Here is an 18,828-nt window from a genome sequence, read left to right as displayed (position 1 = left end):
GTCGATCTCGGCAGAAACCCGTGCATCTGAGGCGCCGACCGACTCGGCCCATCTGTGCAGTGTCGGCGCCGCAGCACGTGGACAGAGGTTTACTGGTTTGTAACGCAGCGGCTGCCTCACTGCAGGCGGCACTACACGGGTGACGGTGTCCCGGGTGGGCCGCAGCACCATTCTGCCGCAGAACATCTAACCAAAGCTACACCAAGTGGGAACTGGTCGACAAACCAGACACCACCACACCACCACATGTAGACATTGTTTTAAGCACAGGCTTCCAAGAGTATATCGGTATCTAAGCAATCTTATTTTATACATCTTATATGAATATATATGATTGATAGACAGGAATTCAGAAACAGGCATAAAACGTCAACTGAAATCCTAATATGTGGAATAATTGGAGAGCGAGAGGAGTATCTCATCAATGTCTTGGGGTATTGGGATCCTCAAGGCTTGAGTGAAAGATGAAAGGCCAGGGAAGCAGAGATATTCTCATCTTGTACATTAATTAGCAGTAATAAAAAATCCAACTGGCAATTGACTACGGTGAGCATTCAGGCTGGTAACGGCGTGTTAAAACCCAAATGCGCGCGTAGAAATAGATATTTCCCTGATCTGGTGTGAAAATGCGTTACCTGAGCCTTCGGGCTAATTAAGGACTCTGCACAAGCAGCCGGTGACCTTGACTCGGCTCCTCCACAGAGAGATGGCGCCTGGCAAGGCTTGTATAATCCGCAAAACCTTTGAAACCACCTCGTTTTACTTACGATGGTTTTCATAGTAATTTATCGCTTTTGTAAAAATGTACATTATTAAATAATAATATGAATCATGATACATGGCACCCTTTGCTTTTGTTGTCATTTTTAAATTGTAAGACAGTGTGATATTCATTTCTTGTATAACTTTTGCATGTATTTAGTTTTGCTCTGTACTTTAGCGTGATCTTTTGTGTGCAAATGATTGCAGGACTACTCCGACAGCAGGGCGTGTCTTGCCGGAGCCCGTTAATGCGAGCGGACCGGCGCGGCGCTGGATGACACGCAGCCTATTGATGGAGCTGATTTTCTCTGATGCGGTTCTGATCTGCTTCTGTACCGGAGCTATAACTTGAGCAGTAAATATAATCTTATCAATTTGCGGGGAGAACAAAAAAGGCAGCTCAATATCGCCCTGCGGCGCTCAGCCTATTGTCTGCCGTCTGCGAGCATCAGAAACCCAGGGCTGCCTGGCTGTCTTTCGTGCTGAATAATAAAATGTGACTTGATCAGGGCTGCATCAGAAACCGTTACACCAACAGTCGTACGCGGTTGCTTTTTCAATAATCATCATCAATTATCTGATTAAAACGCCTCAAACAATGCTGTTGTGTAATTATGGCAATGCGCGGTGCATGCGGGTTTAGTTTGCTTAATAGGAGGCCTAAATGGCATGGGTAGAGGGTTAAAACAATGCTTTCTTTCAATATGTATCGATCTGTAATTGCATATTCTCATCCTATGCATAATATGACCCTAATGGCACCGCGGATATAGTGTTTCAATATGCAGGCGCTGAAGGTGTCTACTTTATGCTGTGATCTGCCTCCTTAAAAGGCATTTTTGCATTCCCTATATCGCTATTTGTGCCCGATCGACGTTGCTGTTCTCGTTTTTGTATCCTCTGAAGTCTAATACCTCTCCGTTTCAGCGGAGTCCCCGACACAAAGCCCCCGATTCGTCTGCCACATTTGCACAAAACAGAATAGAAAATGTGTTTGATCTCTAGCTTACGTAACTTTATGGGGGTGGGGGGGTTGCAGAAGTCGAGAAGGAAAACGATAGTAATCCATCCTTGTTTATAGTTAAACCTATCAGCATATACGTGTTAAATGTAATATCAGTTTTAATAGGCCTAATTGATATTCAAATTAACCGGATATTGATTTGTCGTGATTGATCTCCTTTACGCACGTCCTGCATGTGCATAATAATCAGAATAGAAACAGTTTCGAAATCAGTTCCTCGCAATAACGTTTATTATGATTATTCGTTATTATTTACCTAATGATAAAAACAATACAATACAATAATAATAATAATAATAATAATAATATCAAAGAGAAAGGGAGAGCTCATCATGTGCCCTTGGTTGTGTAAGAGCCGGGGAAGGATGTCTGACTCGTCTGTTTGAGACTGCGTGGCGCGCTGCCCTCTGCATTGTCCGGCACCAATTCACCGCCGAATTGGACTGGACTGCTCTGTTCCCGTCGTTTTTTTCTTTTTCTTTTCCATTTCGTCTCAAGTCATGTTTAAATCGCTATGTAAACCGAAATTGCGCAGAACGCAATAGCAGTAATAGTAGTATCAGCATCCTACCCACTGGATATTTACATGTCAATTAACAGACGTGTATTTTAATTGGACCTTTTGCTTCTCTCGCGTTCACGCGTGTTCATTTTTGATCTTTCTGTGTGTGTGTTGGGGGGGATAAGAATCGCAGGCGATTATAAATAGCTGCTTTTTGCTCTTCGCCTATAATCCTAGCCATGTGACACAGAGGGAAATGTATGCAAATAACTTCCAATCCATATTTTTCTCCTTTCATTGATTTGGAAAACAACTCCTATGCTGCAGCTGGATAAGAAAAGCCATTCCGAATTCATAGTACGAGTGCCCCGATCCAAAAACACGTTCGTTCAAACCCTCCTGCGATACCGCTGGGCTTTGTATCAATGCGGGGAGGGGGTTATTTGCGTTGCCATCACATTGTTTGCCATCTCAGACTCAGGCCTACCCGCCCGCGCGTTAAACGCACTGTATCCAGCGGCGCGGTTACGCACCGGCGCCTCCATTTTACAATCCGATGGACAAAATGCGAGTTTTGACGTCTGTAAGCGCAGGCCAGGTCTTTGACCTTCGTCACTAATATTGACGGTCATAAGAGCGGAGGAGACGTGTGTAGGTGCCGGGAGGTGTTTGTCCTGCTCACGGTGATGGATCCGGATCCATCCAGGAGCCGAGAATGGTCTCTGAGCGCAGATTTGAGAAATGCGCCTCTTTGAGATTTGTTTTACAGCGACGGCGTGCCCGGTCATGTGTGAGCTCTGGACTAAAGAACTCAATTACTCAATTATTCTACCTGCCGACTCTCTCTCTCTCTCCCCCCCGGCAGTGATGGATGTGTGGACCTCGGCTCGGCTCGGCTCGGCTCGGCTCGGCTCGGCCGCTAGAGGCGCCCGCTGGCGTGTGTCCTCCAGAGGTAAGGAGGGTCAAGGACAAAGTGGCGGCACGCCCAAACCGCCTCGTAGCATGAGGCCCCTCAGTGCACCTCTCTGAGTCTGTAATTTTAAAGATGCCCTTCCAACTAAATAACCTGCCTCTGGGTGTCTCACAGGTAGGGGAATGTGCCCTTCCACGAGCGCATAGTCTACTGTCATACATGTGTGTGTATATCTATAAAACATAACACACACATACACACACGCATCAGGCTCCACAATATCCCAGCAGCCTTGTGAAATTTCCAGCCCATTTACTCAGTTGCATCGCGAACAAAAACCCCGAGGAATTGTGCCTTGCTAGGTTTAGTGCAAAGGCAGGGATGCGTAATTTGCCATCCTCTCTCTCTCTCTCTCTCTCTCTCTCTCTCTCTCTCTCTCATGCAGCGGTGCGCCTTGAGCCTCTCCGCCACCCTCCCAGGCTTTGAGCCTCCGAGGCATCTTGTTTTGTCATTACATGAACAATAATAATAATAATAATAATAATAATAATAATAATAATAATAATAATAAAGGACACACATATTCCGGCATCCATCCAAGACAGTACAAAAAAGCGAGTAATCCTCACCGATGCCCGCCTCCCCCTCTACAGCACAGTAATGAAAGATAACGGCGTTGCCTCCCGATTCCCAACCGCTCGACATTTTCTGCCCCGGTCCTCCACACACACACACACACACACACTCACACACACTCACACACACACACACACACACTCACACACACACACACACACTCACACACTCACACACACTCACACACACACACACACACTCACACACTCACACACACGTAGATGGAGGAGAAGCTCGCGTTTTGTTCTTCGCGCAATGGAGGCGAGGGCTCTGCGGCGCTGAGCGCAGTAACGCGTGTCTGTATCATGCGGGACCCGCCGCCCTCCCCGTTGACCGTCCAGCCGAAGCGCTTTAATTGCATCCATGTTGTCGATCCACTGCAATTCCCGAGGAAACGGCACCCCCAGCCCAGGCATCGATTGAAACAGCACAGCGCTGCTGCAGTGCTATGTATCGCATTACTAATGCCCCGTCTAATCGTTAAATCCAATCAGTGGGATCTCAGTCGTGCCAGTGAGTGCCACAGCTTAGCGGCGTGTTATTCTGGTTGTATGTGTGGATGAAGCTTTTGTATACAACTATCTCAACACCTGTATGTATGTATATGATTCATATACATACATGCACATACATAGTTGCTGTCTGTATGTATGTACGCACACACACACACAAACTTGTCGAATATCTGACTCAGCTACTCTGCTCATCCCAGTAGGATGTTGCCCTTGTGTTGATGTAAGTCGGTGTATCGATAAGATATGGATTTACACACAACCATTCCTTTATCTGTCCATAGGCAAGGCATCACAAGAACCGCAACAAACTAGGATACAGGGCTCAGCTTCGTGTAATCCATCATGTCGACATCGCTATGATAAACCAATCTACAATCATGCAAGGGGGAAGGAAAAAACAAGCAACGGAGAAATAAAAGAGAGATACGTACAGTAACCATTCTTAATGTGCAAAGGAAGTTGGAATTTAGCTCCTTCGATTGTTGGGGGTGGCGAAGCGTTTGCCTGGTTTCTGCTGATGCGGTCGGGGTGTCGCTTTGCTGGGTGTTTTTTTTTTGTTGTGCTGCCGCCGCTGCTGTTCGTGGCGAAACAAAAAAAGAAAAGGCAAAAAAAAAAAAAAAAAACTGGGAACCGAAAAAAAACAAACAAACACACACAAAAAAAATCCCCCACAGGCAAGTCTTCTTGGAGAATCTAGGTCCTCTACAGTGCGGTCTGATCTCTCACACCCAGAGCGGTCGTGGAGCAGGAGAAAAACAAGGCAAGGAAACGGCCTCTTCTGTAGGAGGATGGCAGATATCGGTGTGCGCCGCTCTCGGAGTGAAGGAGACGATGAGGAGAAGAGCAGGATTCTCTCGTTTGTAGGTCTCCCCTCGGTGGGTGTTTATATAATATATATAGATTTATATAGATGTCTGTTGCGGCTCAGCCTACAGTGTGAGTGTGTTCTGTCTTTTGAAAGCCAGCTCCCACGGTCGGTCTCCCGGCTTCCTGAAGGACTCGGCTGCTTGTGTGTCTGTACTGCAATGCAATTCTTCTTTTATGGGTCCATCTGCCGGAGAGAGGCCCCGGCTGATTGGCTAATTGCACGAGGAGGGTGTAGTGACATTGCAGGCATTAGAATCCGCTCTCTCCTATCCTCGTCGGGAGGAAGCGGCACGGGCCACCCCCTCCGCTCGAGCAGAGACCCCCCCCTCCCCCCTCCACTCCCACACGCCCCCCTCCCTCTCCTCCGCTGCATCCCTCCTTCCCCCGAAGAGGAAGGGAGATGCGCAGATTAATGGATCTCCACCTGCACTCTGAGAACAGAGGAGTAGTATTGGAGGTGGGGGTCTTTAAACTACCACCACCATTGCCTTGCAGCGTTGGTTTTGTTGTTGTTGTTGTTGGTGTTGTTGTTATCGTCGCCTTTTTTTAATTGCAGTTGTTTTTGTTTTGCTTTGCGTGTCAAACGAACGCCGGCTCTAATTGTGCGCCTTGATTAACTTGAATTCGGCCTTTTGTTCAACGCTCGTGTCTTGTGGTACTTTGGGACAATAACTTCCCACGGTTCTTTGTTTCGTTGCAGGGAGGGAGGCATTGGGAGAAAGTAGTTTTAGTAATTACAGCGACAACAAGAACGTGTGATTGTGTTTAGGGAAAGTTGTCTTCAGTTTCGTGGTTTTCTGTGTTTACTCAGTGAGTGTAGTGGCTTCAATAAGCATAAAAACATCCTTTTTGGAGTCACTGGCGCCTCGATTTTACCTGATCTTGAAAATATATAGATGCTCGACTGTTTTTTTGCTCTAGATCTAGAAACAAAATCATCAATTTGATCTCAAACGCCCTGTAGCTGGGTAATTCACAATGATCCTCTCTTTTATTTTCTCTCTCTCTTCACAAGTTTTGTGAAGGTCGGCACGTTTCAGCATTATTTATCAGATATTTGGAAAGAAATAGATTCAAGAGCTGAGTAGAGGATGGCCGAGTCGGCATCTGTTCTCTCTCTAAAGTTCTCTCAGGATCCAAATGGATTGTGTCTGTTTAACTGGCAGCCCATTCCAGCCGAGCAGAGGCCTCAGTTTTGTGGTTGAGAGGTGCAGAAATGAATATTTTCGTGGTGTTCGACCCATTGTCAGTGACAGGAAAAGGTGGGAGATTACCCCCCTATAATGAGAAACGTTTGTTTACAATTTTAGTTATCAGTCTATTTCTCTGATTTCAGACGGGGACATATTTCAGTGGTTGGTTTAAAAACAAAAAAAACCATGAAGATAGATCCCAAGAACTCTGAACTTCCATCATCGCAACGTGCCTCCTTCAAACTTCTGTTTTTTTTCCATATTTCTTCACCCACGAGTGTGACTTGCCCGGTTCTGCGGGGAACGGGTCCAAAGCAGCGCCGCGGGGTGGACCTGTGTGGTGCCAGGGGGTACCCGGCTCTTGGGCTTCGCCGACAGCCATGGAGAGCGTTCGGTAACTTCCGACTGAGCCACAGTGACCCGTGTTGATGAATGGGGCTGGACAGAGACTCGCTGCTTTAGGGAGAGCAGCCGGAAGCCCTGCCCGATCCCCGTCACTAGGCGTCAGGATGATTAGTGTAATCGTCTTTGCTCCTCAGTCCTCCTCGCTCGCGTTGGCAGGGCAGGGGAGGGAAACCTCTGGGGTCCTGCTGAAGTCTGGCTTGTGAGAAGAGCCACACGAAGGAATCACGCTACCCAATTACTCGACCAGTGGCACCTTAGCAACCTGGAGGCTTGGCGTCTGTGGCTCTGCGAAGCCAAGGTCTGTAGGTGATTAGACGAGAGCATCTCACACAGACCCTGTTGCACTTTTAGCTTTTTTCCAATATATTAGCAATCATCCCCCCCAAAAAAATCCAGTTATTAACTGAAGAGACCCAGAGAGTCCCCTTCATTGTCATCACATGACAGCTGCTACACACCCCCCACACCTGGACAACTGTCTCCTTTTTCCATCTCTCAAACACACCTGCTCTTACTTTCCACCAGTGACTTCTGGTTCGCCTTTGTGGCTGCCGTTTGGTAGACTCCGAATACCGGAGACCGTGAACACTCCCCTCAAACGCTCCTTCATCTCGGAATTGCCTCGGAAGAGACGCGGCTCCAGTCGAATTTGCTGCGCGTCAGCCGTGCTGTACGCATCGCACGCCTCCGCCCCGGGGACGAGCCGCGGCTGTCAGTTACTCAGCGCTTCTGCTGTACGAGTGATTGACAGCGTCTGGCGTGCCGCGCGGAGCCTGGCTTTATTAGGAAAACGAGCAGCCGGGACGCCGAGTGAATGCACGGGCTAAAACCACGCCAGGCACGAAATGGAGACGGCACCAGCACCCCTGTGATGAGGGGTCTGCTGCAGGCGGTCGTGCGGACGGCCGGGTCAGGGCTGTCTGGCGGACGACTGGACCGTCCTGCTGTTCTGGGAAGTTGCTTGTGTTTGAACCTGGCTGCGGCAGATTTAAATCATACTAATCAAGCAATCATGCAGCGTAAATTCACTCTGTTACAAACAACACACACTTTAATATTTACTCTACGAGCTCTGTTACCCTGTCATTCTCTCTCTCTCTCTCCCTCTCCTTCTCCTTCTCCCAGTGTTTAGTTTATCTTTGCAGACACGGGCTGTTTCATTTATAATTTATCGCCGGCCCGAGGACGAGATGCGTGACAAATGACCTATTTTTCGAGATCTTGCGCAGCTCTGTTGACCCGGGCTGGGGAGCAGGGGCCAGTGTGAGAGATTGTGTGCGTGTGGGGGGGACGGGTTGAATGAGAGTGGACACAGTGATTGATAGGAGAGACCCCCCGCTGATTCATCAGGAAGACGAGTGAGGAGGAGAAGGAGGGGAGGTCGAGTATAATTCGACTTGTCCTGTCTGTTGAGTCGGATCCAACGTACGTGACCCCCTCGCTGCCTGTGTGTGTGTCATGTGCTCCAGATTTACAACAGTAAAGCATGGTCTTATCAAGGAGTACAGTGTAGTGTAGTGTGGTAAAGCGTAGTAAAAGCACAGTAGCACATAGGAGTCTACAGTGACATCTATGCAAAGTTTACGGCGCAGGTTCACTATCGTAAATGTTTACACAGGGAAATCAGAGGTTTTAGTAAGGTGTGAGTAGCAGAACTGCGCTGTAAGAGACATATACATTTAAAACATCACTTAAATTATATTTATTACTGGCCTGTGTGCCGTATACATCACTGGGGACGTGTTTAACCACGGATTGTACTCTAACCAATGTCATCCCTGCAACGTTTTTAAAATTAGCGACTTTCTCATCGGCGTTTAATTCCGTAGACTGATCTTAGTGGTGGGAGGCTGTAACGACGCAGCGGAGAGAGATCCGGCTAAAATCAGAGCCGGGTTCACAGCAAATCATGATCCGAGTGGCGTGACACCCGTCGGTATAAATAGAGGTTGCAGTCTCTGCGTTGGGGAAGTTTGCTGTGATTTAAAATTAAAACCGGCTGAAAACGTTGCGTTTCAAAAATAGCTGCTTCTGTCTTATTTTACCCTTCTGCGCAGTGTGGGAGTTGACAGGAGAAAACTTCAAAGCTGTCGGCTTCGCAGAATAAACAAGTTGCAAACTGTTTTCTAAAGGTCACTGGAGAAGTTTAACAGCTACCTGAAGAAGGTAGGTGGGGGGGGCGGATCTACTTGTCAATAGTACTAATATGGAAAATAAGCTGTGGAGGATGAGAAGGTGTAGAAAATACAAAAGCTGTAAAAAAGCTAGGAGATGTTATTCTCCTTCTCTAAAAGTGTAACGTGACTCCGCCCCCTGCTCTGATGTCACAAAGGGACCACTTGCTCTACCACATACAGGGACACACTTTCAATTGATCAGCACACCAATCTCTCTGTCTGTTTTTCCTCTCTCTCTTCATTCTCCTCCCTCTTGTCTCCGGCGTGTCCCCCCGTGTCCCCCGTGCCAGCCTGGCGCTCTCGCCATTACCCTACATACCCCCCGCCCCGTCTGCTGCAAGAGACCACCATGCGTTTTGCTCGGCCCGGTACTCGCCTTGCATCAGCGCGTTACCATTTTGCCTCTCTCACCGTGAGGCATGCTTTTCTAATTACTTATTTATCACACACCGCCGCAGATCAGGCGGGGGTGGGAGCGCAGAGTACCCCTCACGGTCCTCCCCCCTCAGACCCATCTCTCTCGGGGCTCGTCTCGGCTGTCATTCAGCCTCATCTATCCTGACATCCTCTTCGGTGGCGTCTTGGAGGCCCGGCGAAGCGCGGCCCAGACGTGGAGGCCGTGGCCCGGGTAGGCTGACGATATCGCGCTGACGTGGCTCGGTCCCAGATCGGCTGAGACACACCAGGGCCGCTCGGAGGTCCTCTCCACTGAAGCTTGCCGTGTGTGGATGCGGTGGCTTACTTATTTAACGCACCGGATTAGTATTCATGCATGCACGCACACACGCCATCCCCGCCCCCACACGGACACATGTAGATAAGAGAGTCTGTCGTTCCCTCTGTACGTCTGTCACCGATCTGTTCCTCTGTGTCTCCGGCAGCCCTTTTTTCCTCCCTGCCGACAATAATCATTTAAAATCACGATGGGTAACATGAGAGGCTATTAATAATTAATCCCAAATTACCCTTCTGTCTGGAAATCGCTGATTTGGATGGTAGCTCGATTACTGTATCAAAGGGGGACGCAAGACTTTATATCGCAATTTAAAATCTATATATTTTTAATGTTCCCCTAATCCTCGCCCCCTGCTCCCAAAACTGGGCCGTAATTCCCCCTCTGGAAGACCGAAGCAACACAATTCTTTCAAACGGGAGTCCCAGCGTTGCCCTCTCTCTCGGTTCTCTCTCGGACTCTCTACCTCAACCATAATATTGCGTTATTCAATTCTCAAGTCGCCACAATAAGAAGTCAGAATAAAAGACTAAGAAAAGACTCCTCTCGCTTTGCAAAGAAGGGCACCGAAATGTCAGCATTCATCTCTGGGTTTCTTTAAGATGGAAGCGGCAGAAAAGTGAGTGAGCTGCTCATCACCAGTCGAGTGTCTCCTCGCATTGTGCGCGTCGTGCAATTAGTGCGTTTGAGATTCTTCTGAACAGAACACAACATGGCCCTTCTGTCGCCCCGGCTCCGCGGTGGCCGCCCTCAGCGTGCGGAGCGTTTGAGAACGCATCGAGTGTTCGCAACGGCGGCAATTCAGCAAACAAGGGCTGACATCTGTGCGTAAATGCTATCAATGGAGCTAATTTGCCATTTTGCCATCGCGGAGCTCTTGAGAGCCAGGTGTCGGGAGCGTGTGCTCAGGAAAATTCCCATCCCTGTCCGGGGTCGGCCACGGTTTTTTTTCCATCCCGAAGAAACAACAACAACAATTAAAAGGCTTTTGAGAGAGATCTATTTTTGTGTTCAATGCAGCTGATCCGCTAAGCCTTTCATTTTCCATTCATTAGCATTAATGTTTTATTAGGCAAAAGACACCTTTAAAAGCTTTTCACAGCTGAAGATGCACTCGTGAAACTCTTAAGAGCTCCTCGTCTCGGGTTCGATCTGGGTGTCGGAGTCGAAGTGTGAGCTGGAGACGGAGGGAGATTCTAGAAATGGTCTTTTAACTTTTCTCTTAATTTTTCTTGCATTCGTTCAGTCATTCCTCAGCATCATTATATCCTGTTCTCTCATTCGCTTACTCTATTCTCTGGAGCATGCATGTCCTTCAGAGGAAGTGTGAGACTGAGACAGGAAGCTGAAAAAGACGATCCCGGGTTCCAGGCTTCAGGCTGGATTGGTGATCGTTGGAAAAACAGGAAAATATGGTTGTTTTCGTTGTGCTTCATGGCTTCCTGTTTCTAATTATTTTTCGGAGGCCATGAAAGTGAGTTTGATTGCTCTGTGTGATTAATTACAAACACAACGCTGCCCTTGAGGTGAAAGGTTAGGGGGGCGTTAAAAGGACCATCTGCCCTAATCCGCCACTGCTCTACCCCCGTCCTTCTCCCACCGGCACCTACCCGGTAACACTGCTTTTGCACGGTGCCGCCATCTCCCCCTCGCTGGTAAAGTTGTGCTCTTCTGGTGCCGTGTTGGAGAGCAGTAATACCTCAGTGGCTGAGGACTAATCGCCCAAGGCAGCGCATCAGTGATACGTTTACATTGACTCTGGTGAGACAACCGCAACGAGCCGCGGGTACCAGGGGACCCAATCGCGGCCCGCCTTGCCACATTAATGCTAATTGTTGCTAAATCACAGAGCGCCGTTCCTCGCGTGCCACGCAGGGCCACGCATCCGATTAATTATTCAGCGCCGCCTGTATGTCTCGGACGGTGTGTTGAGTATTACGAGAAGAGGTTTGAGACCGTTCTGAGCCCGGTATGGAAGGAGAAACTGGAGTCGCAGTATTCGGGAGGTATTCGGTATTGTGAGCAGATGTTTGTCGTTTTCCTTTGGCTACGTGTTTACTAGCATTCAAAATGTACAGGTAACAACATACTTTAGAATCTACAATGGTCTGCCTACCACCAAAACGCAAAGCATAAATAAGGAGTAAAGCAACCCAAGAATACTGTGCCTCAGCTGTCTGGGGACCCTCAGCATTTAGACTTAAAGCAACAGCAGGTCTCTGGTGCTGCTTTCAATATGAAACTCGAGACATCTCGTATTTTAATTAATTTAAAAAGAAATCACTCTCACTCTCTCTCTCTCTCTCTCTCTCACACACACACACACGCACACATACATGTACTGTAGCGTGCCGCTCACAGAAGGAGGGGAACCAGGTTGATTTATTATTAATCACAATCATATATTTTTATCCTGCTCCCAGTCACCGTGGCCGGTATTTACGTTTAAGCTGGGCCTGATAATCGGAGTCCGTTTCCTCCCGTGCCGCCCGAACGCCCGCCCCTCTCCCCTAATGAGGATCTTTACCGGGAAGTCTTGGGCTGGGCTGCCTGCGAAGATCAAAAGCTGGCTCCCTCTCTGAAATCACTGTGATTCTGCCGTTTTAATGCCAGCACGTCAGCGGGCGGACGCACGGGAGCGCACATTTGTTTCTTATTTCTGTCCTCCCTAGAACATGGCGGCTTCGGGGGAGATCTGTGATGTTACAGGGAAAAGCCGAAGGTACAGAGCGCAATATCAGTCGATACCTAGAAGGTGCTCCAAACTCAGATACGGTACAAAAGCTTTGGCTGAGTCCGGTGAACTCATTTCTAGGAAAACACGACAGTTGCACAAGTCCCCCTCGCATTATTGCGTATTAGCGCTGGGGTACACATCCCTTAGTACTGTGTTTATCCTAATTTGTGCATCACCCACAAAACCTGCAGATGCTATAGCACATTATACCAGTTAGAGAAGAGCATTTTTGTTTTTCTTTCCGTCTCACACTTCGGTATCGTGCGCTCAGACGTGAGTGACTCTGCGGAGTCGTAGCTCTCTCCGATTGGTGGGCATCGACACCTCGAAACGTGACCTGGTCTCGGGGATCAGTTTCAGACGGGCGTGTGGCCGGAGCGATCGCTGCTTATTGATCGATCGGCTGAAAGCACAACCGGACGATCCCTCTTGGAATGATAAGGCGCCGTAGAAGTTATTGTTTGAGGTGTTTACTACCAAATACTTGTTGGTCACACCATCGCAATGGTTAAATAGCAGGTCAGTGTTCGGTGTTCGATCGGTTTAGATCTCCATCTGTACATTTACACCTCATATAAGTTGCTTATTTTCACAGTATTTACTGTGATCCAGTCCGATCCAAATCCAGTCTTTTTCACATCTGATTCCTAATGCACTACTACTCGACAAAGAGGCAGCAATCCATGTTTTTAAACCGTGGTTCCTGCCCGTTTATCTTGCAGTGTGTGTGTCATTTCACTCGCTCTGGTTCTGATCCAGCGCTCGCTCTCGTTTCTCCACGAAGGAGCAGCCAGACCCTGCAGGACCAATTGGGCCGATGGCTACCAGGTGGAAGAGTTGCATCCCCACACTGCATAATTACCCTCTAATTAGTTAATGACCTGGTAGGGGTAAAGTCCACGCCGCCCCACTCTTGCCCCTTTTGTGCCGCCGGTGTTTGTGGGCCAGGCATCGCCTGCCCTCCCTTCAGAAGCAGCTCTCCGGGCCGAGGAGTCCGCCACACGCCTCCTGTGCCACACCTGTGTCCTGACCGCGCTGATCGCACCTCGTTAGCGGCGTCACGCGCTGGGCAGAGACCGGGTGAAGCCGCACTCCTCTCTGCTGGCAGCGTTCGGGCCTCTGAGTGTCTTGTGTTGCGTCTCTTGCTTATTGTATTGTAGAGTCGTCTCTGGGGAGGTCCTGGTAAACAGATATCGCTTCCACCTGTTTTGTGTTTGGTTTTGTTTCTTTACGGCTGTAGCCAAAGCACCGCACCGACCCCGACCGCGATAACAGTCCAAAGAACAGTGACCCGACCCGACCCGACCCCCGGCGCTCATTGCCCCTCATTGCCCCTCATTGCCCCCGATCGCCCCTGCCTTTTCACTGCATTGTAGCCGGAGATAGGATTCCTTTCTCTTTTTCACCCCCCCCCACCCAGAGAGATCTATTCAGTCCCAGCAGCTCCTGCCAGCCCCCCCCCCCCCCCCCGCAGCCTTTGTGATGGTGATCGCGGCGGTGACCCTTGTCTCCATTGAGGGGCTGCGTGGTGAGATTATAGGAGAGGAGGATGTGAAAGGAAGGGAGAATACCTCTTCACAGCCATCTGACCCTTCTGCTGTCAGCCTGGACAACTAAATCAGCACAGCTGCCCTGTCCCTCCACCTGCACACACACTGACACACACACACATACACTCTCAAACTGACACACTCACATAGAGACATACACACACACTGTCTCTCACACTGACACATCCTCACACACACACACACTGACACGCTCTCACACAACCTCACACCCTTTCACACACACACACACACACACACACACACTCACACAAACCTCACCTGCTCTTACAAACCCCCCCGCCCCCTCAGCTCTGGCTCAGCAAGTCAAGTGCCTTGATCGAGGGTCCTCAGACCGCCACAGCGCACTCCCCGGTGCCGGCGGCCCCTCTCTCCTCTACCTCCCTCCCTCTCGCTCATGTCTTTTTAACTGCCATGGCGGCTGTGTTTCTTGGCGTCCTGATTTGACTGCTCTCTGCGCGGGCGTGTGTATCCCGCATGCTCCCCCGCTCTGAGCCTCGCACTGTGGCTTATTATTATTATTGTCCCTCCTCTGCACAGCACCTTAAACTCAGTAGCTATATGTTTTTCAACTTCATGAAGCATGGCTTCAGGGAGGGGGTCCACTTTTCTGCCTGTTTACTCCCATCTCCTCAGTGTGCTGTGTGTCAGCCAGGCGGGCCAGATTGGGCTGCACTGGGCTGCATTGGGCTGCATTGGGCTAGATTGAGACATGGACCTTCAGCAGACTGGACCATCTCTCCCCAAATTGCTTTCTATCCTCTTCTGTTTCTCCCTGATAGCGGCAATGTGCCCTCATGTTCACCACAGCACAAAACACACTGACACTGACACACACTGACACGCACACACTGACACGCACACACTGACACACGCACACACTGACACACACACAGACACACACACTGACACACTCTCACACGCTCACACTGACACACACACACACACACACACACACACACACACACACACACACACAGACCCACTGCTATATCCAGTGGTACTCTGAGGTAGCGCTGCTGCAGTAGATGGGGGTGAATGAGCTGCGATCTATTGATCCGGCCCGTCCTTCGCCTGCCCTTGCCGGATCCCTCTCTGGAGCCAAGTGCGAGACGCGGGAGGAGCAGCGGCCCTCGTTCGCCGGCATTCACCGGAGAGCTTCTCCGCCGTGGAGTTGGATCGGCCCGTGCTGACCCTGAGATCCCAGCCCCTTCAATAAGCCCTCCTCCAAGTCGATGCCCTCCTCTATCGATGTCTCTCTCTCTCCTTTTATTTCTAGGGTCTAATTGCGTGACTTGGTTAAAGACCCTCACAACGGACGACGAGGCACTCGGACACAATTACCCCGTCTCTCTGAGGTGCCGACGATCAAGAGCCCTTGCCCGTCTCCACCGGGATCTGGTAAAACAGGGCGTCGGAAGATTTCTGTCACAAACAGTCCTAGAATCCTTGGGAATGTCTCCTCGCTGGTCTTACTGCCACTTTCTTGTGCTTTTTCTTCTCCACACTTTCTCTAAGTGTCGTAGGTGTGGGGGATTTGTGTAATAACCTCTCTTCATGTATGTGCATCGCCCCTCCCCCCTGCTTTACCGTGTTGCAAACGTGTTCTGAACCCCCATGGCCCCCTCGCCTCGCCGTATATATGAGCTTGGTTCCCCGTCCGCAGAGGAAGGGGTGTTTGGGCCTCTTATATCGGTCGTACGTTGATGTTCCCGCACTCTAATCATTGCGACGAGAGGCTGATTAATTTGATACACTCGGCCGCAGCTCGTGTGACGTTGATGCTGTTGTTTTTGTTGTTTTGTTTTTTTCTAAATGTGACATCAAATATAAATGCCCTCGATTCCCTCCTTGAGGCGGCCGTTAGCTGGTGGTGTTTTGCTTCCCTTTGTTTGTAATCAATCGCAAGCGGCACTTATCTCGGTAAACGGCTCCCTTTTCTGTCCTGCGTTATCAGCCCGCACTGAAAGGGACAAGACCATGAATAAACATGGGGAATTAAGGGCTCTCTTCACCACATCAGAGCGCTCTCTTTTCTTGGAGGTATGCAACATTAATGGGCTCCCCCCCCCATCGATAAACAATAGAGCTAATAACACTTCAAGGTAAATAGCCGACTAGATTGGGCCTATTATATTGATCGTCCTTGGTGGAGAATTGAAAGAGTCCCCAGATGTGGGCCTGTTTTGGGAGAAGAGAAAATTAAAGCTACATATTTAACTCCTGTAAACACTCAGAGGAAATCCACCGTGGTTCAGGAAGTAATAAAAATAAAAATAATCAACCAATAAGTGACCAAAGATCTGTTGTTTTCCCCTGCCTCTTTTCAAGCAGCCATTAAACACGTCTAACAGATTCGCCGTGCCCGTGCTGTGGATCTCAGGGATGGCGTTCTCCGTGTGCCCCCGCCAGGTGCAGGTGGGTATGATGATGGGTATGAAACCCTCTCCGGCGGGGTAAAAGGCAGAGCACGGGGGCGAGCATTAAAGCGCCTAAGCTTCCCGCTCATCTCTCATGGTTTAAGGGGGCCCTGAACACGGAGATGAAATATTTCCTTGTCAGCCTGGTTTTCTGAATGTGTCAGAGTCTTGACTCAAGCTCTTGCTGGTCCACACGCTGCACACTGCACACACGCACACACACAACGCACCCTCACACACACAACGCACCCTCACACACACACACACGCACACACACATGCACACACACATGCACACACACACGCACTCACGCACACACACACGCACACACCCCTCTCCCTGCTCCCTCCCAGTGTTGCGCAGGGTATTCAGTAGGCCTGTGCGTTTTCATGTAGCCTGCTTTGCATTTGAAACGGCCCCCCTATTGTTCCGCCTGTGGGACTGAGGGCACTCCTCGAACCGGAGCAGGTGTCCCAAACACTGAGAGGCTTTCTGTGGTCAGACTGGGGGTGGAGAGGCGGACTGGGGGAGTTGGAGGAGATGGGGGAGGGGAGTTGGGGGGCCGCAGGGAAGTGTCATTAGTGTATGAAATTGCCCCGTTTAACTCACAGAGAGGTACCCAGGCAGCGATTTCTTCATTTTCTGCCGCCTCGGGCTCGAATGTTTCAAAGGTTTGAGGCCAAGATGGATCCCGCAGAAGCTCGCTTTTTGAACCCCAGGTCCACGAGGGGTGGCTGCGTCCCGGTGCTTTTCCTGCCGCTGCAAGCAGAGCCGAGCAGTAGGGAGGGATAGGCCCGAGCCACCGGCGGGCACAGCTTCCCCACATGGATGCCAGGGATGCTCTGAACAAGAGAGGGAAGGCTAAGGCCTCACTACCATATCTGGGCCTCCTCCAGTCCAGAGACGCCAAGCTGATAACTGGGACTCTTCTCACTGCGGTCCTCGTCCGTGGCCATGTTCCAGAATCCCCGCTATGTTGTTCTCGGAGGTCTTCTCCGTGGTCGTTGATTGTATCTACAATCCCACGGCTGACACCACCTCATGTCAAGCGTTAGGGGGGCACGTGGCAGTCCTGTTCCCGGGGGTCCGCAATCCTGCAGGTTTTAAAGGTCTCTCTAGATCTTGAACACATGGACTTCAGGACTAATTAAGACCCAATTAAGTGACTCAACGAAGCAGTTAACAATGTGGATGAAACGAAAACCAGACGGAATCATGGAATCATTCAGGCACAGATTCTGAAAGCCATTTCTTATACATGACACATTATTATATATGTATTTATCTATCCATCCGTCCATTTTTATTTTTTACTGGATGTCTTTGTCCCAGGCCACACCTAATCAACAAGAAATCGTCAAAGGTTTCTGATGTTCTGCCGAATGGGACGGTGAAGTTATTGTTTGTAAAGATTAGACTTATATAACAGTCCCAAAACAATTCCCAATCTTATACTTCAACGCATTACGAGATACGGGAAACATAACCGCCGAGGTGCGGGGATGAATCGTACTGCGGCGAAGGAAATGAAGCGATGATTCCAACAACAAGGCGAAGGCGGTGGTGACGGATCCATCCGTGACTAAACTAGCGCCGTCATAAAAGCTTTTTATTTTTATTTCTCCAACTTCCGTGTCTCCAAATGCTGAGCATCATTGTCATGTTCTACAACTCCTCCATCACCACCACTGTCCGCATCGTTTACAGCCACAGAGCCACAGTCGTGCCGCACCGGCGAGCCAGGTGTCCGACCGCGAAACACCTTGACTGAGGCAACTGCGCTTTAGGCACTTCCTCCCACCACCCTTATCCATTGTCTCTCACGTCTCCATAATGGTATATTATTATCAACACCCTCAGTCTTGTTATTGTGACAGCGCTGCCAGGGCCGTCTTCTGTGACAACAAATACTCGAAAAACACGCCGACTATTAATGATACCGGTGATTTCATTACGGCTCTGTCATCCCTGGGAGATAACAGCGGGATAATGACGCATAATAATAATTAAAACCGCTATGAAAGCGACAACACCGGCACGACCAGGAGTGCCACGCGGTAACGCCGTCGTTCGCTATTCTGCCCTTCAGATCAGGTGATGGAAAACATCATTAGGAGAGGCTTTCTGCGGCATCTGATCCGGCATCGCGGCGCGCGGTGTCTTTGGGCGAGAGTGAGAGAGAGAGTGCAGCCCGCCTCCTCCGAGCGGCTGTGGGGGGTCAGGGAGCAGCGTAAACTCATTCTTCATAGCTTGTCACGCATGGCATTCTTCGAAAGTCACCTTCCTCCTTTGCCGCCCCCTCCCCCACTGTGTCTACACCCCCCCCACATGCACACACACGCACACGCACACACACACGCCTCTCCAACCTGGGCT

The 18,828-nt window shown here is 49.7% G+C and overlaps 1 protein-coding gene across 6 annotated transcripts in view; it reads right to left on the bottom strand.

The window, feature by feature from the left end:
• The window catches only part of elavl3 (ELAV like neuron-specific RNA binding protein 3), a 37,303-nt gene extending 31,955 nt beyond the window's left edge, over window positions 1-5,348 (bottom strand). For all 6 annotated transcript variants that reach the window (XM_066707889.1, XM_066707892.1, XM_066707894.1 and 3 more), the window contains exon 1: window positions 4,784-5,348. In XM_066707889.1, coding sequence (XP_066563986.1) covers window positions 4,784-4,792 — 9 coding nt within the window. In that variant the 5' untranslated portion in view covers window positions 4,793-5,348. The remainder of the gene's footprint in view (window positions 1-4,783) is intronic.
• Window positions 5,349-18,828: the final 13,480 nt, after the last annotated feature.

The sequence above is a fragment of the Amia ocellicauda genome, chromosome 7, assembly GCF_036373705.1.
Source record: "Amia ocellicauda isolate fAmiCal2 chromosome 7, fAmiCal2.hap1, whole genome shotgun sequence".
In the NCBI taxonomy this organism is placed as follows: Eukaryota; Metazoa; Chordata; class Actinopteri; order Amiiformes; family Amiidae; genus Amia; species Amia ocellicauda.
This window is presented reverse-complemented; position numbering and strand designations above follow the sequence as displayed.